A 24,283-nucleotide genomic window follows, 5' to 3' on the forward strand; every position below is an offset into this window, starting at 1 on the left:
TGCTGACTCTCCCAAGGAGACCCTCCCCACTGCCATAGGTGGGCCCAAGGCACACAGTCCCTTTCCATGCCCTCCACCACCCTCCTCTCCGGGGACACCCTCGGGGTGAATGAGCGTGGGCGAGGGGCTGGCAACTTCGTGAATAAAGGACTAGAAAGTGACTCTTCCCTCCCTTTCTTTTCTCGGCTGTTCCAAAAATACAGTCGACTCCCTCTCCTGCTTATCCTACAGGAAGCTCCCTGCCTATGCACGTCCATTGTCTGCCTGGGGAGAGACTTCCCCCTGGACTTGGCTGAGGAGCCTTCGCAGGTTACACCTAGTCCTCCCAGACACTGGCTTCCGAAGACACTTCTCTTATCTCCTGGGAGAGCTGGTCTCATGTTGGCTTGTTTCCCATGCACCAAAACCTCTGGGAGCCTTCCAGAAGTGGTCTGAGAGACTTTGGCTGTACAGTTTGTCTTTTCTCTAAATAAGCCAGCAGGACACATTTCTGGACCCCACAGACATTTAGAAAATCTAAACATTCATAAATGTCTGCATGGCCTTTTCAAAATTGGCAATTAGTTGTTAAAGGTCTCCATGATTCCCACAATGTTCAGCCCCTCTTTAATTATTTTTTCCTAAAACACACAGTTACTCTTCATTTCCCATGTTCATTTCTGGCGTGTGTCTGCTCCAAGGGGAAGAAATCCTCAATCAACACATGATAATAATCTGGGGGTCATTCCTTATGAGTAACAGATCTCAAATACCACAACAAGGGGAGAGGAGGGAGGTATGTCAAACAGCTGACATGGGACAGGCACTTGACCTAAACTGTTTTGTTTTGATTTTCCCCTCAGAGCACCCTGAAAGCGAAGGGATTATTGTTCCCATTTTACAAAGCGGAAACAGGTTCAGAAAGGCAAAGCAGTGGCTTGCCTGAGGAAACTCAGCAAAGAAATGGTTTGAGCTGGGAACTGATTGTCAAAGTCCATGTTCTTACACGTCATACCAGGCTCATCCAACTTGAGGATCTGGGAAAAGAGCAGCCGAAGCTTCCACAGAGAGGAATCCCACAGACTCATCTGTGAGGACATGGCAGGGCACTTCCTCATTGGCAACCCTAGTTTACCCAGGGCAGTACAGGTTGTCCCTACCACCGCCAGTGACAAGAACCACCACTTAATGATTGCTGCATGGACCAGCCACTAGGCTAAATTTTGGATGTTCATCCTCTCAGCCCTTGCAGCCTTGCAGGAGGGGGTCTGTCTCATACAGGGAGAAACTGAGACTTAGAGCTGCAAATAAAGTGCCGCAGGCCATGCTGTTGGGGAATCTCAACGTGCAGATTCAGACGAGGACCGCCTGGCTCCAGATGACAATTCAGATTCATGACACCATCTGGAGGGTGCTTTTAATGAAATGCGTCTGTTCTTGATGATCTTGCATAATTCAAAACTCAAGTTCTCAGAGGAGTATGTTTGAAGCAGGAGTCACATTTCAAACTCTTCCCCTGAAGTGAGACTGCGTGAACATTTTTGTTTGTACATATTAGCAGAGCACGCACCTGTGTTGCCCCGGCACCCGGTGCACAGCCCCAGCTGGGTCCCACGGACATGGTTCCTGGGCCCAAGTCCTCCCCGCCCCATCCCCTAGCACCAGGAAGATGTCCTGAAGGTAGCGCAACCTTGAGCACTTTTAGCTGCTGCTCTGATCCCAGTCAAAGTCAGAGGGACTGCTGTGTCCTATTGTTGCAAATAGAATTCACATAAACAAAAGGAGCGACACAATGACCAAACTGTTCCCTTTCCCAGCCAGTTTACCGCCCTGCAGGCCCAAGAGGCAAGCCATGGCCCCCCTCAAAGTCCCCTTGGGTTTCTCTCTCTGTGGGGTTTGGCTCAGACCACTGAGGTCAAGGCAGGAATGGCAAAGGGCAGGAAGGGTCATGGTAGGCTGAACCAAGTTATGGAACCATCCCTAACAAGGCAGAATGATTGCTCTCAAAGCCCCCCACCCCCTGTCTCTAAGCACCCTCTGTGGTAGCTGCTCTGTGCGTAGCACATGTCATTGGGATGAGGCCCAGGCTGTGGGGAGCCAACTCATCAGGCTCAGCTGGCCACCATGTGTGGCACCTGGCAGGATGCCCTCCGCTTGGCCTGGCCAAAGTGCCCTAGGCTCCCTTGCTGATTTCATTATGCTCGTCTCCACGCTGCTGGAGAGAGGCAGGCATCTCAGGTCTGGAAAGATGACAGTGCAGCAGGCCTGCCTACCGCCTCTGAGAGGGTGGCCAGCAATTCCTGACTCCCCTTCAGAGCTGGCCTCACACCCCCACTCTGTGTAGACCAAGGAAAAGAAAGAGCATGTCAGGACCCCTAGGCTCAGGTGTGTCTTCCTCCTCTGCCCACTTGAAGCAGGACTCTGCCCTATGACAGTCCAGAAGGATCCAAGGCCACAGTGCACAGGGAAATGACTAGTTCACAGGCGGTTTACAGAGAGGTGGAGAGAAGATTCCCATGACCAGAACCCAGATGACACTTTGTCACTAGACATCCTTGTTCCTGCTGCATCTTTTTCCATTCCTGCCATCAATCTGTCTCCCCTGTGGGTCTCACAACCTGTAAAGGAATCTCATCTGTCATTCTAAGTGCTTCCTCTCTTGAGCCTGATCTGTACATATGACTTAAAAAAAAAAAGTCTGGCATTTACATACACAGGAATCAATTACCCCCTCAGCACATCCCTGGGTGGCTCATTTATCTGCAGACATCTTCAAACTAATACAGTGGCCCAAGGAAGAGCATTTACAGGCTGGGCCTGGAGGGGTTGGAGGCCACTTACCGACGCTGGCCAAGGTGTACTGGTAGGGCTCTGAGAGGAAGTGTGGGAGGGTGAGGACAAAGGCGCCCGAAGCCAGCAGGAGACCCCCAATGCCAATCAGCCGCGGACGGTGCACCCGGCTGCCAAAGTAGCTGACGAAGATGATGAGGATGGCGTTGCTGATCTGTGGAGAGAGCAGAGGGGCCAAGTGAGACCAGAGACTCCGTCCTCACCCACCCACAGTGGAGACCTGACTGTACCTTGTCCTGCAAAATCTGAGAGGCAAGAGGCTGCCCAGTGTCAGGTGGGGCCCAAGCCGAGCTCCAGGCCAGCTTTGCCCAGAGAGCCCCGCAGTGGGCCAGGCATACGTAGCGTCAGCTTTTCCCTCTTGTCAGAAACCCTTCCCAGCCTCAGCTTTTAAGACTAAACCAAGGGAAGTATCGAGAGACAATGAAATACTCATAGCCTTAATTTCAACCACCTTAGGCCCAAACCCTTTAGGGGAGAATCCAAGGATGCCTCTAATTCTGGCTGGCCCCTGGAGATAGCATGTGTTCCCTAACTGAGCCCCCTAAAACCTTGGGCTTGGTAGTCAGGATAACCATCAAGCAACACGCTCCATCTCGTTTCATCATGCAACAGTGCTCATTGTACAGATGACAGAATCGGGGCTCCGAGTGTTAAGTAACTTGTCCAGGTCCATAAGGGTAGGTGATGGCTTGAATAGCTACTAGGTTTTAACTAAGCTAGTCTACGGCCTCTTGGAGGAGTGGGTTTTTGTCCTAGGAGCTCTGCTACTAACATGCCCCTGGCCCTCCCTGGGCCTGCTTCCACTTCTGTCAATGAGGGACGAGGACTAAAGCACCCCGAAGTCCTTTTCTGGTTGGACACACCAGTAATTCCATATTGCTGGTGCTTGTTGGAAGGTTTGCTCTCTGAGCCCCACCCAGAGCCAGGGAAGGGAACCCAAGGCCTCAGCTTGGGGAGCAGGGCCATAAATGGGGTGCTGGCAGATCTTCTGAGTACAACTGCATACAAAGACAGGAGCCTCGGTCCCAGAGCATTCGTTTACCTGGATCTGAGGAGCTCTGAATGTCAGCACCCACACAGCCCTTGCCCTGGCCACACCTCAGTCTTCTCCTGGATGGAAAAGCTGGGGCCCCTGTCTCAGGAAATAGGGGCCCCAGGCTTGGTACATGGCTCTTGTCGAGATCACCAATGGCCTCCTCTTTGCCAAATTCACCGGTCAGTTCTCAGCTCTCTTCCTACTTGACCTCTCAGGTCCATTTGATTCAGGTAACCCTTTCCTTCACTTCTTTCACTGGGTTTCCATGACACCACCTTCTCCTAGTTTCCTTTCCCTGGTTGCTCCTTCTCAGTCTCTTTGACTGAGTTGCCCTCACCTCCCTGAACTCTCAGCTCTCAGAGCTCAGTGCCTATTCCTCTGCTCTTGTCTCGGTGAACTCGTCCAGTCCCGTGGTTTCACGTGTCCTGTATACTTCTAATTCACACCCCAAATCTCACTCCTCATCTTTGCCCAGAAACCTGGTTCTGCCTCCCCAGACCTCCTCATGTCAATAAAAGTCACCTCCATTCTACCAGTGACTCAAGGAAAACATCTGCACACCATTCTTGACTGCTCTTTCCCAGCCACATCCAACCATCAGCAAAGCCCACTGACTGGACCTTCAACAGCCACCCAGAAGCCGACCACTTCCCATCACCTTCTCATTGCTCCCACATCAGCCCCATTATAACCTGTCTAAATTATTGATGTTGCCTCCTAACTGGGCTCCCTGCCTCTACTCCTGCCTCACTGCAGTCTATTCTCCACCCAGCAGCAGAGTGATCCTGTTGAAGAGTCAGACCATGTTCCCTCTGCTCCAACCTGCAAGAGTAAAAGGCAAAGTCTGTCCCAGAACCTGCAAAGCCGTGCTGAGCCTGGCCCCCTGCCCTGCTGTCGCTGTCCTCTGCTCTCCTCTCTTTGCACGTCTTCCACCCTCCACTCTGGCCACCCTGTTTCCAGCTGCTCTTTGAACACAGCACAGGAATGCCTCCCGCAGGCCTTTTTACTTGGCTGCTTCCTCTGTCTCCCTTCTCATCTCACCTACTTTAGACCTTTGCCCAGACTGAACCTCTTGAAAAACAAGGGAGTATTTGAAATGGGTGAAGAGAGTCAAACGTTACAAATTCCAGTTATAAAACAAGTAAGTCATGGTGACTGTAGTTAATAATGTTGTATGGAATATTTGAAATTTTCTAAGAGAGTTCTTAAAAGCTCTCATCATGAGAAAAGAAATTGTAACTATGTGAGTGCTGGATGCTAACTGGACTTATTGTGGTGATCATTTTGCAAGGTTTACAAATACAGAATCATTACGATGTACACTTGAAACTAATATAATGTTAAATGTCAAGTATATTTCAATAAAAAGGAGTTATTGAAATATAACATATTTATAATAGTTAACAATAATAACTAATTGTTATAATATGTCAATTAATTAAGAAAAGCCACTGCTTCACTGGGCAAGATGCCCAATGTCTTCTCCTGTCACCCAAGCTCCTCTTCCTGCCACTGGCCTTTTATACCCAGCCCTCATTTCCCCTTTGCCTCCCCGCTGGGTGTCCATAAGGCTTTGAGATGGGCTGCAGCCTGAAGGCTCACATGCCCTGGAGGCTGTCCTACTCTCCCGGTGCCCAGATGGCCTCATCTTCCCCTCCACCAGGCCTGGCTCTCATCTCACACCCCTCAGGCTTCTGACAGGCAGCCATCTTGTGGTCTATAATACCTTCAATCTTGTACTCAAGCAGCTGCCAAATCCTGCCTTTTCTCCTTTTGGAGTATTGCTGGGGTCCTCTTCTCCCCAAATCTCTCAAGCCTGCCTTAGTGGCACAGCCTCCAAGCCAGCCAACTCCTGGGTGCACTGTCCTTCACCTCTAGTGTCTCCCAGTGTTTTCTTCCAGAGAGTTCATCTTCATGAGGCTGTTCTTCCTGCCACAGCTCTGCTCAAGAAGCCATGGTAGTTATTACCTACCACAAAAGCTGGGAACCTTGCGCTTGACTTTGAAGGTGCTCCCTGGTTTAGCTGCCCTTTCTTCTCCTAGTAAGACCTCTACTTTACTACTTGGTCTGTTTCTAAATGCCTGGGGCAGAACCAACAGGAAAATAGAAAGCTCTATGGCTAAATTCCTATCCTACCTTTTCTACATGGCCCCATAATAGACACACAGAGAGGCACACAGACATAGACAGATACACACAAGACATGCACACATAGATACACAAATACATACACATACACAGATCACAGGTACACACACACAGTCATACACAAATACTCAGACACACACAGATAAAGATACACAGACAGATACACAGTCACACAGAGGCACACACACAGGATTGTTTGTCCGAAGAATGAACTTTCTCATGGTATTTGTCTAAAACCATACCCATAGGCATGGTTTAAAACCAGATTCTGGAAAAGCTCATCTGAGTTTGGGAAAGATAAGAGGTAATGGGTGAATTACTTTCATTTTTTATTCAACCAGAGCCTGGGGAAATATTATGTCCCTTATTTGTCTAATCCTGTTGTAGACTCTGCCACATGTCCCAGCTAGCCATTCCCTGTGCCGCTCCCTCCCCACTCCCGGAAAAATCCAATTGTTCCTAGGCCCACGTTTTTGCTCCAAGCCTAGAAAAATATAAGTGAAAATTTAGGCATGGAAGATCATTGATTTGTTTATCATCTAAGTGATCTAAGTATCTAAGTGATACTGCAGCTCTGACACTGATCAGTAGAGGTGCCTAGGCCACTCTGTTAAGAAGGATTCAGAGTTTTAGACTCAGGAGGAAAAAGTACTGTGGTGGGCTTTGGTTGGTGTGACTCAGTGGATTGACAGCTGGCCCATGAACCAAAGGGTCACTGGTTTGATTCCCAGTCAGGGCACATGCATGGGTTGTGGGCCAGGTCCCTAGCAGGGGGCATGCAAGAGGCAACCACACATTGATGTTTCTCTCCCTCTCTTTCTCCCTCCCCTTCTCTCTAAAAATAAATAAATAAATAAATAAATAAATAAATTTTTTTTTAAAAAAGAAAGAACTGTGGCGTATTAGGGATGCCTTCTAGGGTAATGGGATAGGATTATTGTGACACAAATATCAGAGATTTGTTTTCCCTGCGTTCTTCATGAGTGAGGACAACATGTACCAGGGGCATTAGCAAAGTCATAGGCCAACATTCAGGATTATGTGTGAGGGGTGCCAACCTACCTTTACAGGACAGTGCAACCTACCTGGAGGGGCAGACCCAGTCCCTGAGCCCCCAAAGCTCCAGACACACACTCAGAGAGACAGAGATATGTGCATGCTTACATGCGCATGCGCGCACACACACACACACATACATACACACAGAGAAAGCAGTGGAGGCATACACATGGGCCTGGGTGTTCAGAGGAGGGGGCCTGAGGCCCATTAGGTCAGCGGGATGGGCCACAGGGCTCTATGTGTACAGGTACATGTACGTCACAGGTGTGGGGGAATAGCCCATGGTGGGGAGTGCGGGCAGAGAAGAGTAGAGATTCCAGCAATGTGTTTGGAAGACAAGATTTGTGGTCACAGGTCTGGGAGTGGTAGTAGAAGAGGTAGGTTAAGGATTCAGGGGGAGACCTTAGCATGTGGCTGTCAGGAAATCCTGGGCTCAGATCCTGGCTGCACTGTATACACACATGAGGCCAGCCTGGGAGGGGTACTTAGGCCTTCTGAGGCACATTTCCTTGTCTAGAAAATGTGACTATGAAGAAATGCCCCCTCCTAGGATGAAGGGGATCTGGCACAAGGGAAGGTTCCCAACGGGTGAATGGCAAAGGAGCGATACCAGCTGGGAGCAGGCAGGGGGATGGGCAGACTGCAAGGTGGTGGTTGGAGGTGGGTGTTAGGAGACATCCCGCCTTCTTTATAGCTCCATCTTAGAAGCTATCTTGGGAGAGCCATGGTCTCTAAATTACTACATTGACCTGAATTTCATTAAGTCAAGAGAAGATTTAGCTACATTCCAGAGGAACAGCTGGCCTCCCGGGATGCGGAGGCTGCCGCCTCCATCCCAGGACACTGGGCTTCGTGAAGAGAAGCTGGACCTGGGAACCCCATCTCCTTACCTGGAGCTGCCAGTGTTGCTGCCATGATGCGGGGCTCTGCTGCCTCCCACGCTTCTTTCTCACTGGCTTCCAGGGACTCCTAGGCACCCTGCCCTCTCACCTCCCACCCCGACCTCTCGACCCACACTATCTTATCTAACTTTGATGTGCAGTCACTGGAGAACAGTGTGAAATCCACATTGCTGGGTGGCCAGAGAGACCTGACCTTTCTGAGGGCCAAGGCCACTGAGCAGCTCTGTCTGGCTCCTGTAATGCTCTTAAGACAGGAGCTGCTGGGCTTGGTGTCGCTCTCCCAGCTGCATGTCTGGGGCTCATCTCCTCCTGGACTGGGGATGGGCAGGGGTCACATAAACATGTGGGTGGTCATAAAACTCAATTAGAAACCCAGAGTTTGGAGGCAATAGCCCTGCATACCTGGCACAAGCTGCTGCGCTGGCTGAGCCGGTGCCCTCAGGTATCAGGTGGGAGGAGCAAGCCAAGCACCTGCTCACAGGGCCGCTGCGAGGAGGCCCAGGTCAGGGATGGCGAGGCCCCTGCCTCCATCCCGGAACAGTGGACCTCATGGAGAGGGAAGAGAGGAGGTGGGCCTGGGAACCATCTCCTTACCTGGAGCAACCGGAGGCCCTCAGCTCAGTGCCCGGTGCCGGGAAGCCTCAGGAAAGGTAGCTGCTTTCACCATGCTCATTGCATCTGGCTGTCCCCTTTCCCCATGTGTCTCTCCGAGATCCCTTCTCCTCTGTTCTTCCTGGAACCCCTCCCAGGCCCCGTAACCAGGGTGCACGAGTGCGGTCTGATGGGCCTGAACGTCCTGCTTACCTCATTCAAGCTGGAAATGAGGCCCGAGGAGGAACTGGAGAGGCCGAAGCGCTTCTCAATGGTGGTGAGGCTGCTCTTGAAGTAGGCGCTGTACAGGAGCTGGCACAGCTGCAGGAGCCCATGGCAGAGCACGAACACCTGGGGAGACACCGGACAGTGAGCCTTGGCCGCCCACCTTGGGCCTGGCGTTGTTTTCTCATCCGTTACTTGGGAAGGCTGATTTTATCAGGTGGCTCTGAGGGTGAAATGCCATCGTGGTTCCACCGGGAGTCACTCAGTGCGTCATCAGCCATCCAGTTCCACCATTCCTGTCATTCTTAACCCTGTTGCCATCAATGGTCCAGTAAACCACAGGGCTGGAGAAGTACCCCCTGGGAAAGGCCTGACTAATCAGTCGCATTCTTGACTTGTTTTCTGACAACACCACAGTGCCCTGTGGGTTGCCGTGGTGTCCTTCCTCCCGTCCAAGTCACTCCCGAGGCACGGACACGCCCAGGCCCCATTGCTCCACTCCTTTTGACCTGCTCTCCATTCCCCTGCCTCCAGCAACATCTATCCACCAAGGCCCACCTCTCATACCCCAATGACTCACCAGGATGGGTTCCCGAGTCACCTTGTTTTAATGAATGCCCCCAAGCTTGTTATCACCTCTTGTTAAGGATCTGTGTGACTGTGCGGCCTCCTCCCTGGGGTGAGTGATAAGGCCTGGGGAAGGCCCAGGCCATTGTCTCTGCATCCCATCCTGCCCCGTAGACCCTGTCATGTGGGCATGAGTACATATGAATCTTGTGATTGATGGGGACAGATACACAGCAGGGAGGGTGGAAAGGAGCTTGTGGCATCTGGAATCAGCTCCATGCTGAGCTCTGGGCCCACCTGCATTCTTAGCTCTTTGGCTGGGACACAGGAGGTTCAGAGCCAGGAGCTGCACGTCCCCGAGCCCCCTGGAAGGTGGCCCTTCTGGAGACTGTACTTTTCTTCCAAGAAAGGGCGGGGTGCCATTGCGTTCCGTAGTTTGCCAAAGGTCTTCTCTTAATTGAATGGCTGGCGTCTCAGGAGAGCAATTGGCACTCCACTTTCAATTCTATTTCTTTGCAAAGTTAATCCCATGCCCTCTGCAGGGGCCCCACTCCATGCTGTGGGGCCAGAGCTGACAGTCCCTCTTCCACCTTCCAGGCCAGAGTCTCTGTGAGGCCAGCCCAGGGCTCCCAACAGACAGGGAGAGGGAGAGTGACAGGGTTTGTGCAGGTCAGATTGTTTTTGGTGGACACAGGGCATCTGAGCACACTCAAGCCCTGAGCCCCTGGTTCAGGCCAAATCCAGGAAAGAGGCAACTGGATCTCGGATGCCTTGTCATCCCTTAAAGGCTAATACCCACAAAACTCCGTCTGCTGAACATGTCCATGTGAACACTTTCAGACCCTACAGACTGATCACTTCCCAAATAGGGTTCATCATCCTCCCTCACAATCCTCTCCTGTTCTTTCTTCACCCCATCACCTTCACTCAGTTCCCAAGCCAGAAACTGGGACTCCTAGACATCCTGTTCCTCACCCCCTGGTATGTGGTGCCATTGCTAAGCCCTGTGATTTCTCCTTGGTGTCTCCCAGTCTTGACTCACCCTCCATCTCGGGTAGCGCCTTTCCTCAGACCCTCCTCTCCCTCCTCTCCCGCCGGTTCACTACGACAGCCTCTCGCAGGTCCCCTGTCTGCCGCACCACACCTTCCACTTCCCTCCCCAGGCAGGGCTTTCTCAAACACAAACCGGGAGCAGGCGACACCTAAATTAACACCTCTCCCTGGCTCCCACTTCCTACAAGATAAAAACCAATGCCCTTGGCATGGTATCCAAGACATTACAGGTCCTAGACCTCCCGGGACTCTGGCTCCATACTTTGCGTGGTTAATTGTATTTTACAAAGATGGCTACACTATTATCTCCTGTCCCATGTACATCCCCTTACAATGTGACAATGGCATTCCTTCATCAAAAAATGGAGTCTCTGTTCCCTCCCCTTCAACATGGCCAGTCTTAGCTGCTTGCTTCTAATGAAGAAATTGAAGCAGAAAAGACATTGTGTGACCTCCGACGCTAAGTCCTGAAAGTCGGTAGAAAATCATCCACCTGGCTCTTTCTCTGTTGGGAGGCTCAGAACACAGATATCACATTGTAAGGAAGCCCAGACTTTCCCTTTCATGGAGAGGTCAAAGGCTGGTGTTTCAGCTGGAAGCTCCAGCTAGTTTCAGCCTGCATCATGTTACTGAGCGAGCTCTTGGAGGATACCAGCCCCAACCTCCAATACCAAGTGGAGCAGACATAAGCTGCCCTCACCAAGCCTTAGATGGCAGATTAGCAAACAAACTAAATGTCATCATCATTTTGGTTTTTTTTTTTAACTCCTCACCTGAGGATAGGTTTATTGATTTTAGAAAGAAAAGGAGGGAAGGAGAGAGAAGGAAAAAAAAATCAGTGTGAGAGAGAGCATCGACTGGTTGCCTCTTGCATGCACCCAGACTGGGGATCAAACTGCAACCTAGATGTGTGTCCTGACTGGGAATCGAACCTATAACCTTTTGGTGTAAGGGATGATGCTCCAGCCAACTAAGTCACCTGGCCAGAGTAATGCTGTCATTGTTTTAAGTTTGGGGTCGCTTCGTTATACAGCACTAGATAGCTGCAACACCTGCTGCCACACACCTTGCCCTTCAAACTTCCTCAAGGTCAATACTACTCAGGTTCCCCACAGCACACATTCATTGTCTATGTATTTGTGCTCACAGTCTGCACAGGATCATCCTCCCCTTTTCTGTCTGGAAAACTCTTCCTCGCCCTTCAGGGGCCCTCTTGCCCAGCATGGAGTTCAGTTATGTGTCTAGTTCAAGGTTCCTTCTAGAAATCCAAGCCCCCTCATGCTGACTTCTGCACAGGGGCATCTTGGTGGCTTGGCACTTGGCTGGCATTAAGGGAAGCATGCAGCAGAGGAGTGAGGGCTATCTTAACAACCTGGGAGAGACACAGTAGGAGATGGACCAAAGGCTGGGAGAGTGCGGATTTGGGGAGGGAGTTCATAGGAGCTCTCAGAGAGGCTGAGTTGACAAGGCTGTCCCTGATTCGAGGTGGAAGAAAAGGGACAGCGCTCCAGCCTGAGGGCAGGAAGGGGGCAGGGCCATGTGTGGAGACAGGGGGCCCAGGAAGAGGCAGATATATGGAGAGGGAGGACAATTTTGGAACACCTGAGTTTCTGACCATGAAGCTCAAAAAAAGACCAGTTTTCCTCTAAGTAAATCAGTAATGAATTAACAGGAGTGACTAATCCTGCCAAATTCCCCAGCAGTCTCATGAGAGGAAGGTAAAGACAGTGGAAGGAAAAAAACTGTCTCAGAACTTTTCCTGAAAGACATGCCTTTGCTCCTTCCAGTAAATAAAGAAATTCCCCATTTTCTCCCCACAAATACTAGGTGGAAGACTCCACCTAGAGTCAGCTGGCAACTTTCCACATCCCACACCCCTTCATAGAACCGGCTGCATCGCCAGCGTTAGCCACTGAGGTCCCGTGAGGTCTGGGCGCCTTATGGGTGCCCTGGCAGAAGCACTGGCATGTATCTGTGCCCCCCGTTTCCAGTGGATTCAACAGATTTGGGGGAGCAAGGTTCATGGCTACAGGGAGGGATGGGTGGAGAGAAAATGCCAGGAAATGAGAAAGATGTAAACGGATAGTTCCCGTAGAGCTTTCTGGCCAGGGCCACACAAGGTCATCAGAGCCATCTGACCCCACCTACTGACCATAGAGCTTCTGTGGACAGGACCCTGGGACCATGACCCAGGCTGCTCGAACTTACTGAGTTCGGCATGAGACGAGCATGAGACAAAGTGACAAACACCTGCCACAAGCAGGACTAGAAGTCCACCCCTGGGGACCATGGGGTTTAAGAGTATATGTAGAGGGAATGGCAGGAGAAGGAAAAGGTTTGCTGGGTGGGTTGCAACCCACCCTCCACCGCCATTTAGACAATACAGTGTTGGGGTTTCGATGGTTTGGGCTTTGGAGTAAAACAAACCTAGGTTGAAATTCTTACTTTTGGCTACATATTTGTCCTCTCTGTTGGTGGTTTCCCCTGTAAATGGGGGCTATAATAATACCTGTTCTCACGGCTGTTGTGAGGCTTGCTTGAGAGCATGTGTCTAAGCACCTGGCATTCTTCCTGGCCCACATGCTAGAAGGACTTCCACTGTTTCCTCCTGCCCAAGTAACTGAATGTTTCTGATGTTTTCAAGTCTCCTGTGGCATGAGAACTCGGCAACAGAAGTTCTCACAACGTGCACTTGGAACACCACCTGCTTGCGGTTCTCCAAGCTGAAAGGATTCCCAGGAGAAGTAACTCAGGATAAGTTTGCATATTATAATCTTCCCACATGTATATTTATAATTCACATTAGCATATTAAAGACTGAGGAAACCTTCAGTGAAGACCTGCTTAACTTTGTTTTATCCAAATATCTCCGTAGTTAACCATGGGACTCCCTACCTCCATATATATATATAAAAATATAACAGAGATGAGTACTCTGCAAAAAAATACTTTAGGGAAAGATACCATGTCCCTTTTAGAAAGTAGCTTATGGTGGAATTTGAGTCTTGTGATTTCTTCACAAAAGGAAAAGAATGAAGATATATTACATGGGCAATATTATCTTCTTTAAAATAACACACAATCATTCTCTATCTCCTCACTCTACTTTTTTTTTTAAAGCACTATTGCTTACTACAATTACATCATACATTTGATTTCTTCTTATTTGACTTCTCCCCCAACCAGGGTATAGACTTCATGGAGGAAAGATAACGTGTTTTTTAGGATGCCCCCTCCCTGTTTGTCACCTAGTCTAAACTGGGGCTCAGTCATTACCAAATGAATGAATGTGTCTTTAAATACTCTAACTGATGGACCCTTGCTCCAGAATGTGCACCCGCCAGAGTAGCTGTTCATTCCAACGATCTGTCCTCAATCATTTATGGATTCCCCCTTCAGTGTTGCCTTCCACCTGTCTATGAGCCATGGAATTTACAAGGCACAAAACAGCTTTTTTCAGGTTAGCTGTCCACTTATTTACTTGGCTCAACTCTAACTTATTTTTGGATATTTCTAAACCCAAACTAAAAAGTTAAAGATTTGTATTATGTATGGAGGGACTTTCTGGAGTGGTAGAAATATTTTATATTTTGATTGTGGTGGCATTTGTACAGGTATATACATTTGTCCAAGCCTATCAATCATTTAAAATCTGTGCACTTTATTTGCACTTTATTATATGTAAACTCTACCTCAATAAAGTTGACCTAAGGAAAAATTAATTTTAAAAAGATTTGCAACCATGAAGGTATTCAAAATAATGCTCCGAGGCTTTGAAGGGAATTCCACAAATCTAACAAAAAAAGAAATATTAGGAGCATTGGTAACGTCATTGGAATAAATTTATTTATCCAAAGGGCCCACCTTGAAAGAGTCAAAACTATGTAAATGTCTAAGTTTGTATGTGTGTGCGTGCGTGCGTGCGTGCGTGCATGCGTGTGTGTATTAAAACTACATGTCTTAGGCACACGTTGTAGAAGGAAGCTGGGAGAGAAAGCTAAGGTTGGGGAACAACATTCTTGCAAGTCACAGTGGGCGGGAAGCTCTAAGATTTCAAATGCTCAGGCCCATGGCTCCATTCTTTCTCCAAACCTTGGGACATGAAGAGGAAATCTGGAAGGGAAGGAAGCGGGGAAATTGGATTAGTCATAAAGATCCTTCTTCTAATAAAGAGGGATCTTTTCTCCACCTGTGCCACAGAGCTAAGAAAGGCTGAAAAGATGCTGAGAGACCGAGTGGAGGTTCAGAGATGTGAGTAGTACCATAAAGGGCAGACCATAAGGACAAGGAGGGAAACAGTCACAGCTCAGGATGAATGAGAAGTATCAAAGGGCAGACCTGGTTTCCTTTGCTCTACATGTTTGTGATCCTTTTTTCCAAACTAAACATTGGTATTATGACCTGAGGCATCTAATCATAGTGATAGGGACACTGGGCAGAAATTCTGAAATGTGATCCCCACAGGGTTATTTCCTGTTTGACCGCTAATTCGGCTGTTAACCAACACTGATTTTGTCCACATGCATCCTGGAGGAGGCAAAACTCTAGAAAAGTCACCTCATGTCTTGTGTCCACTAAAATGTGATGTCTGAGATAATTTAATACACTGGAGAGCCCAGGAGTCAGGAGAAGACCATTCACCAGCAGGAGAAGGGGCTGGACTGTGACATAGGCTGTGACCTCTTAGCTCGGAACGACTGCTTCTACCCATTACTGACATCTGTCCGCAATGTGAATGGCACTATTCTTCAGAAAGAAGGAAGGAAGGAAGGAAAATAAATAGGTAGGGATGGAGGAAAGAAAAGGAAAGAGGGAGGAAGAGAGAGAGAAGAGAAGAGCAGAGCACAGTGGAACCCTGCTGTCACCCTCCCCAGGAATGCAGGAGAGTCTGGTGTGGAATGTGTGCAAAGGGCCACTGCAGTTCTCTGGGTGAGGGAGGAGACTCCAAGGTGCCTCTCGCTTTCGTTTCTCTAGCCTCTGGGGGTCAGAATCTGGCCCCTGAGCCCATTCTGTTCCTTCTCTCTCTAGGCTGGGGCTGACTGCACCCCAGACAGGCAGGCACATCTCCAAGGCTCGCATATCTTGTGGGAAACCCCAGAACAGCACAGCCACGCTGACAACTCAATTCGAGCAACACTCGGCATTCAGAAGCTCCTTTTCACAGTCAGCTTGAACCCCTCCTGTGTAATCATAAATCCATTTACATTTATTTTCACTGTTTCATTTTCTTCCCCATCAATGCATTACATGCATATGTCTTAAAAATCAACTCATATGAAAGGGCTTAGAAGGGCGAGACTCAGCCCTACACTCAGCTCAAGCCTACTGATCGCACTGTGACACACCACCTCCATATTTAGCTTTTCTGTTGCTTACAGGTACGTATCTCAAAACCATAAGCTTGTTCTGCAATTTCTTGATTCATCCCTTGTGATCGAAGCCATTACAGAAGAGGATTTGGGTTACTTGTTCTTGCATCTCCCACCCCTCTCTCTACTGCTCCCAACTTCTAATCATTCTGCCAGTATTTGTACCATGACTAGATGGCTTCGCTTTGTGGCAAGCAAACTGGGAGCCAGAAGGAGCAGGCTTCCCTCCTGGGTGCACACGTCCTCGCTAGCTGACTTTTCATCCACTGATAATCTCTCTCCCTTTCTTTTGCTGTTACTGGTTTTCACCACTTTTTTCCTCAAAATACTTCCATTATAATGAGGGTGTTGGAGATAAGGGAAGACAGACATGTGCCAAGTCTGTCGCCTTGACTTATAAACCCGATCTATTTCCTGATACTAAGTCTAGCAAACAAAATAATTATGTCCCCACTTTTTCAACGGGGGAAAAGAAAGTAGCATACACTTGTCAGTGGACTAAGTAGTCAAACCAAAAAGTGTACGTAAGTCCCTCTCCACCACCCTCCTTCCGCTCCATCCCACTGTACTTGTGCATCCTGGTAACTCGTTTATTTGACTTGAACCTTCCAAAGTGGTTGGTGTGTCTCCAAGAGAAGGCATATGGCCAGGGTGCTGCTGGCCCTGGGTGTCTGCCCATCTCCACTTACATCTCTATTTTTCAGTATCTCTACCCTCGTAGCCCATTCTCAGTCCTGGCTGGCAGTTCACCAAATGGGAGGGGGAGCCTGGGAGGGGGAGTCTGGGGCTCAAGAGGCCCTGATGCAATGCAGACAAAGAAGGGAACTTGGAAAGGGTAACCGCTGGCAGTTTCCCAATGACCTCAGAGAGGCAGGCATCTGAAAGGGGCGAGAGTGTCTGGGTTGGCTCCTTTGAGGCCCACCAGCAAGGCCCCTCAGAGCTGCAGGGAAGAGGGGGACCCTTTTCCCCTGTCCTGTCAAAAGAAGAAGAAGGAGACCAAGCAACGACTCAGATGTGTCCCGGAAGGAAGGCTTCCTTCAACCAGTCAGCCTGCTTACCCTCTGGTACTTTCTAGAAGGGTGTGACTTTGGACTGAAATCATGGCTTGGGGCCCCAAAGGAGGATGTCTCTTTTAAGAAGTGATGCAGGAAATCAAATATGTTCCCATGCAGGAAGAATGCCTGAGCAAGATAAAGTTCAGAGATTCAAAGGAGCCAGGCTAGGGCCAAAGTTGGTGGTATTCATAGCAACAATAATAAAAGGTATCTTAATATTATTAGTATCATTATAAACTAGTAAAAGCCTTTGATAAGATAGATCCTGGCGGGCCTGGGAACTATAAAAATCAGAACAATCTAAAAAGAAAAGGAAAGCACATAGATTCCATCACAGCTTCGTTGTTCCTTAGAGGGAAGTTGGAGAGTTGGAACTGGGAGGGGAGGCCCGCTGAGGCAGCCCCCACCCCGGCATAAGCCGCCACACAATTCTCACTCACAATGTAACGGCTCTCCAGCACCCCTTGCTAGCCTCTGCTGTCTACAGAGTCACCTTACTGTCTGTCAGGGTTCTCCTAATATGACCGGGAAAGGCCACTCTCTGAGGCCTGTGACAGCTGCTCCAGAGAGGTCTGGAGCCTCCAGGGAGGCCAGGAGGCCATGGGACGCCACCACAGGCTCCAAGGAGCACCATGCTGAAGTGGGCTCTCTCCCACGTTTCATACTGCCCGGGGCGGGGGGTCCTGGCCAAGGCATGTCTTTGGAGCCAGGTCCCAAATAAATTGGATGAAACCAGGATCTTTCGGCCATTTTTTTTTTTTTTTTTTAGTTTAGTCTACTTAGTGTAAATGAAATATTACCTGAAGCCCTGGCTGGTGGCTCAGTGGTTGGAGCATAGTCCAGTAACCGAATGGTTGTGGGTTTGGTTCCAGTCAGGGCACATACCTAGGCTGTGGGGTTCAATCCCTGGTCCAGCCACATATGATCCCTGGTCTGGGTGCGTACAGAAGGAAACCAATCAATGCTTCTCTCTCCCATTGATGTCTCTATCTCTTCCTTCCTCTCTCTTGAAAAGCAATGAAAGAAAATGTCCTCAGGTGATAAAGTCCCTATCTCCACAGTTCTGTAGGTTTTATTGTTATTTAGTGCATGCACATTTTTGTATTATGAATTAGAGAAGGCCTTGGATGAGACAGGGTCCTGGGGGCCCTTGGAAGTGTAAAGATCAGAACCCTCTATAAAGAAACACATGGATTTTCACTGCAGAGTCCTTGTTGGAAGGGACACAGGACACATAAAAGGAAGTAGATGAACTTTCTAGCTCTTAGTACCACGAATCCCCAAACACTGTCTGTCGTGTTTGTTTTTCTATTGTTGCTTCCTCCTCAGCAGTGCCTGTCTGACTTCAGCTGGAGAAGGCAGGTATTCAGACCTGAAGATGAAATGGAAGAGCTCAGGGAAACTGACTGCCTGAGGCAACGAAGACCTGCCGTCTGATCTTCAGAAATCATAGATTAAAAAAAAAAGATTCTGGGAGAGATGGAACATGAAGGCATGAAACTAGACAAATGTATCCGATTAGCTAGAAGCATGATGCTCAAGGTTTCCCAGAAAAATAAAAACTTCAAAACAAACTCATCACTGACATTTTTTGTATGTGTCCAAACTCTTCTTCAGAAACTCCCAAAGCTGTTTCTTTCTTTGAAATCAGAAAAGCTTTCCTTCACGGAGGACAAGTGCCATGTGTCTTTTTTGGAAGTTGTCACAAGAGTAATTTGTTAGGTTGTAATAAGGCACCATTAGGGGAGCTGCTTTTAATCTGTTTATGGCAGGAAAAGAACACTCAGACTATGTTAATATGGAAACCTCCCGTATTTTATGTTTTTCCAAGTCTTTGCAGTTATACGATGGGATGTTGATATTTTACTTCACCCCCCTCAAGGGTTTGAAGATTATGCCTTTTCCTTCCCACCCTCAAGGAAGGGAAAGCTAGTTTTTCAGAGAGAGAGAGAAAGTGGGGATTGGGGACATCCTACTAGAAGAGCCCAGGACCCTGGGAGCTATTCCCCAGGAAGCCGGGCAAGAAGGAAGGACCTCATTGTCCAAGAAGGCGGGCTCATGGCCACAGGGAAGCACTGCGGGGCTGAGTGTTATCTCCACCTATCTTGTTTGTTTATTTCTTAATTTCTGTTTCCTTGTTTGTCAGTCTTGGTTATCCTGTACCTTCTGACTATCTGACACATAAAAATATTCAACAAATATTTGTTGCATAAAGTTAATCCATATACCACGCTGAGAGGTAGGTATATGGTAATTCCTTTTGTTTATGGGTGAAGAAACTCCAGAGAAGCTTACAAAATTGTCTCATATTACACAGTTGGTAAATGAGAGCAGCTACTGACTCCAAATAAGACGCTTGTTCTTCCCTACCTTGCTGCCCAGTCTCAAGAGAGTTTGGGGAAGGAGGCATCACAGAAACTGTTTTCACCACGATGGCCAGTTACCTAACTGCCCCATCAATGGGCTCTCTAAGGGCGGCAGCATTTGACACTCGGTTGTCCCTCCCCATCTGCGATGTCACTTGCCTTCCCAGTGCTCTTGTTCTCCATGGCTGTTCCTTCTTAGAAACCCTTGTGAGAGCCTTCTCCTCTCCCCATCCGATGCAGGTGATATTTGGGTCTGTCCTTGGGCCTTTTGCCTATTTCTCTACACATCCTACTCATCCACGCTGGGGTCATCCCCAGGGGCACGCTGGAGCTGCTGGCCCACAGCAGAGTGCGGACCACCCTCCTCCACCCCAGGACTCGCAGTAAACTCCATCCCCCAATCAATTTCAACTCCCAGTCAATTTCTGAAACCCCTGCCCCAAACCGCCACCGTTACCCTGCACGGTCTCCTCTCAGTTCCAGTTCTTGCACTGGTGGATGCTTCAGCCTCCAACCCAAGCCCTGAATCCGCCCCATGCTCCCCATCCCCACCGCGCCCAGGTCGCTGTCAGGCCTCACACGGCCACCGTCACAGGTCCCTGCCTTTCCCCCAATTCTACTCTTTCGCCCTTCCAATCTAGTCCGTCACCAGCAGCCAATGTCATCTTTTAAGAAACTTAAAGTATAACACTCACATAAAAAGTTACAAGTCCTATGGATACAGCTTGATCACACCTCACAGACCGGGGACACCTGAGGGACCAGTGCTCAGATCGAGAAAGAGCATATTCCCAGCTTCCCCAAAGCTCCCTAGTGCCCTTCTCAGTCACCACCCACTTGCAGGGGGATGACTCTCCTGAATTCTAGCCAGACAGGCTAGTTCACCTGTTCCGTATTTTGTAGAAATGGAACCATAGAGTATGTTGGTGCCATCTTTTGAGAATGGAGACCGGAGCCTGTCGTGACCCTGTCACACGCCCTCCAGTGAATTCCCACAACCTCAGGTGAGAACCAGGCAGAGCATCCCCGCCTCCAGGGCCCTTCCGCTCCAGCCCGGTCCACTTTGGCTCTCACTGGGCTCCCCCCACAATGGCCTCTTCTCAGGTACGAAGCTACCCGCATTCATCTGTGGTGATAACGCCGCTGGAGTTTGTAGCTGAGTGGAAAATTCATGGCTGTGTGAGATGACGCGTGGCCTCGGAGTCTTTTGGGGTGGGGCCATCCTCTCCACCTGGGGTTCTTCACTCCTGACCCCTCCCTTGGGGAGCTTCTACCCACCTATCTCTCCGGTGGCAAAGAAAAAAGTCTTTCCTGTTACACATCCTCTATTGTTCCTCCAGGGCATGGAGCCCAGACTGCAATCATACCACCTTGAGTGCAGCAGTCTTGGCACCCAACAGGCACCTGTCTAGTCAGCCAGCAGGGCGGGGGAGGGAAATGACCACAGAAGCACGGCTGCTACTTTATGAGGAAGCGGCAATCCGCTGGGCAAATATTTGTTGTTGAGCAAATCAGTGCGAAAGAAAAAAATTCAGTGAGTGACACTACGGGTTATCTAGGCACCCATGAGTAAACGGATGTAAAATTACCAAAGTGAACTGTAAAGTCCTTGTCGAAATAGGTCATTTTCCTCCCTTCTACTGTATGCATTTATTGCCCCCCACCCCCAACCCCGCCAACCAAGTTCTAGAGGCTGGCAAATTACTTAGCAAAGCCTTGCAAATTCCTTCACTTTCATCAGAATTACCCTCAAGGCCTGCTCCACATCAGAGCTCCTGCCTATCTCCATTTGGAGGAATGAAACCCAGTACACTTCTTTAGCAGAGGAGGGACTAGAGACTCACTCTGAGCAGTGAGGAGGGGGGATGTCTGGGCACTCGCCTGGGGCCACCAGCGAGGCGGCTGAGGAGGGAACAGAGGGTGTCCTGCAGGATGAGGAAGGAGACCTCCCCGGGGAAAGCCCTGGCCCGGCAGCCCGTTCCCACCCACTAGCAGCCTGGCCTCAGCAGCAGAGGACCATCCCACAGCCCCCTCCTAGGCTCCTCCTGAGTGTCTCACAAACCACAGCACACCCAGCCCCATCAAAGCCACCGCGGAGGGCTGAGAACAAGGCTTCAAGCATCTATAATAGAGTCAAAAGCAGCAGATGCTTGAGAGGAGGGTGGGCAGGCTGCGCACCACGAGAGGCCTGGGCAAGGATGTGCATGGACACTTGTCCACCTTGACTTCTGTCATGATGCAGGGCCTGCTCATTGTCAGCACTGCCCCTGCTCACAGCTCTGGTGTCAGAGGTCCTCCTGAGGCTACAGCATTCTGGAATTGCACACGCATGCTACAGACAGGCTTGCTCAGCCCACCATTCCCACCATGTGTGCTCGCAGTGGCGGGTAGGATCTCCCCGGTAACACACCTGTCACTGGCAGAGAAGCCGTCCCCTGCACGGGAACATTCTCACACACCGTCCTAGTCACCTTGGCATTCCCCTGCCTGCTGAGGGACCTGCGACTCACAACCATGGACTGTTCTCACAGATGGCCGCTCGCTCCCAGGACCCCATCACTCTGAAAGCAATGGCGGTCCCTAAAGACTCGTCCCATGCAGAGCAGGCCCTTGGCAGCCGGGATAAGGTGCTAGGGGTGGGGGGACCCTCATCTTGCAATAGAGCAGACTGCATTCCATCGCTCTGTTTTTCTGGCAGGAGGGGAGAAATGTCACAAGGAAACATTCAAACCTCTTTCCTATCAGATAACTTGAGAACAAAATGTCCTCCGTAACTGCTAAGCTATGAGTTCAATTCCAGATTCCACCACTTGACCTCTTGCAGATCATAGGAGGGGCATGTAACTTGGTAGTCTCTGTTTCCCCACTGACTAGCAACAGTCAAAATACCAAGAATATGGACTCAAAGATTAAATCATCTTAAATGACTCTGGGCAGGGAAGCCAAGACATCTGTCTCCACCAGGATTCGTGTACCTCCACTTCACTTCCCACAAGGCCCTCTCCCTTCCAACCCTGCAGGTGGTCCCCACACAGAATTCTGTTATGGTCCCATGATTGATCTCATATCTCTTCCCAGCCTGCTCCCTCTGCCTCTGGGACTCAGAGCAAAAGGCTGAGGGCACTCTCTACCACCTACCCTGCCCCAGCCTTTGTGCTGGATATCACGGGTTGAACTGTGTTCTTGCAAAAAGGTACATTGAAGGCCTAACCCCTGATACCTGTGAACATAACCTTATTTGTAAACAGGGTATTTGCAGATGTAATCAAGTTAAGGAGAGGTCATACTGGAATAGGGTGGGCCCTAGTCCAATGACTGGTGTCCTTATAAGAAGAGGAAATTTGCCCTGAGTTGGAGCATTGCCCTGGACACCAAAAGGTTGCAGGTTTGATTCCCAGTGAGGGCACATTCCTAGGTTGTGGGTTTGGTCCCTGCTCAGGGCACGTATGAAAGGCAATGGATTGATGTCTCTCTCTCTCATCAATGTTCCTCTCTCTCTTTTTCCCTCTCTCATATCAATAAACATATCCTCAGGTGAGGATTAAAAAGAAGAGGAAATTTGGATACAGAGAAGTACAGGACAATGTAGGCAGAGAATGGAGTGATATGTCTACAAGCCAAGGAACACCAGGGATTTCTGGCAATCACTAGAAGCGCAAGGGGCGTACTCTGTGATCCCCTTGGTCCTACTCCCTCAGTTCAGTCAGTGACAGAATCCTGTCCCTCTGGCCCAGATGTCCTCAGCTGATCCTACCAAAAACCTGTGTTGCCTTTCCTGGGCCTACTGCATTCCTTTCTGCAGCTCCAGGGAGAGCCTGCTCATGCCTTGCTGTCCAGGTGACTGAGGAAGCAGCTTGCTTTATTTTTTTTTATTGTAAGAATCTGTCCGAAGACCCCCAGCTATTTCCTTATTTCCTCTATTACTCATTTATTGTTCACTGTGGACAAACACCGTGACAGCCAAGGCCTCCTGTGAGGATCACCCATTTCCTGCTCCCACCCTTGATCTGTCTTGCCTTTGGGCACCACTCCCTACCCAGTGGGCCCCCTTTTCTCCTTCGTAGCCTCTTCTGCCTTCTATCCTCAGCTGGAAGGCCCTGAGTGATCAAGTTCCACAAGAATTTTCCCCAGATGCATAGACCCCTCCTCCAAGAGCCACATAGTTACAGGAAGCCCATGTGAAATGGAGGGGGTCCTCTCTCCATGAGCCGAAATTGTTTCCACTCCTGACTTTCAAAGCTACTGTGCAGAATTCTCTACCTTCTTGGCTGATGGCAGATCCTCACAAGTATCAGAGAGTTCATCTGCAGGTATTTCTCCAGAAGCTGGAGACTGTCTACTCACCAACTTTTCTAGACTTTATAAAGGACAAGGCTCCAGGCCGATTTGCTTTTCTAGACTTTTTCAGATTCACTCTAACCTGTGTCCACCAGCATACCCACCTGTAAGAGGCCTCCTTGTCGCACATGGCTGCCTCAGGGAGGCAGCAGCACAGTCACACTGAACTTGGGTCTATTCCTTGAACACATGCCTCTTCCCCCAGGTTCTGACTCCTTGTGCACGCTGCCCTCTGCCTCTCTCCTGCCCCCTGCCCGCTCTCTTGCCCCCTCCCCCACCTCCTCGTTGGCCTAGCTCCGCTCCTTCGGCTGAGCTCTGTCTAAATGTGCCTTCTCCAGGAAAGCTTCTCAGTCCCTTACGTAGGCCACTCCCTTGCTGGCACACTCTCACAGGAAACCTGTGGGTCTCTCTCTTTAATGTCGTCACACTTGTGATTCCAGGGCAGTCATGGTTATACAGACACCCACTCCCGAAGACCTCACTTAGTTCAAAACACACACAACTGAAGACTTATTCTTCGCTGGATGCTGTGTCTCCCGGTGACGGATGAAAGGACACCTTTTTCTGGCAAAGGTGCAGACACAATTTACAATTCCTTGGCTTGACAATTTTGACAGATTTTCCTGGGGGCGCTGTGTGTGTGTGTGTGTGTGTGTGTGTGTGTGTGTGTGGTGATGGGGGTGGGGTGCATTATTGCCAATTTTGTCCAGAAGAAACGTTTAAAATAATGTGATAGGGAAACACT

The 24,283-nt window shown here is 49.6% G+C and overlaps 1 protein-coding gene across 2 annotated transcripts in view; it reads right to left on the minus strand.

The window, feature by feature from the left end:
- SLCO2A1 (solute carrier organic anion transporter family member 2A1) overlaps positions 1-24,283 on the minus strand; it is a 78,276-nt gene that overhangs the window by 33,089 nt on the left and 20,904 nt on the right. For both annotated transcript variants that reach the window (XM_054594966.1, XM_054594967.1), the window contains exons 2-3: positions 8,779-8,916; positions 2,821-2,983 (exon numbers count right to left, since the gene is read on the minus strand). In XM_054594966.1, coding sequence (XP_054450941.1) covers positions 2,821-2,983; positions 8,779-8,916 — 301 coding nt within the window. The remainder of the gene's footprint in view (positions 1-2,820; positions 2,984-8,778; positions 8,917-24,283) is intronic.

The sequence above is a fragment of the Pteronotus mesoamericanus genome, unplaced genomic scaffold (assembly GCF_021234165.1).
Source record: "Pteronotus mesoamericanus isolate MK-2021 breed Mesoamerican mustached bat unplaced genomic scaffold, CSHL_Meso_final scaffold_54, whole genome shotgun sequence".
NCBI classification, from domain to species: domain Eukaryota; kingdom Metazoa; phylum Chordata; class Mammalia; order Chiroptera; family Mormoopidae; genus Pteronotus; species Pteronotus mesoamericanus.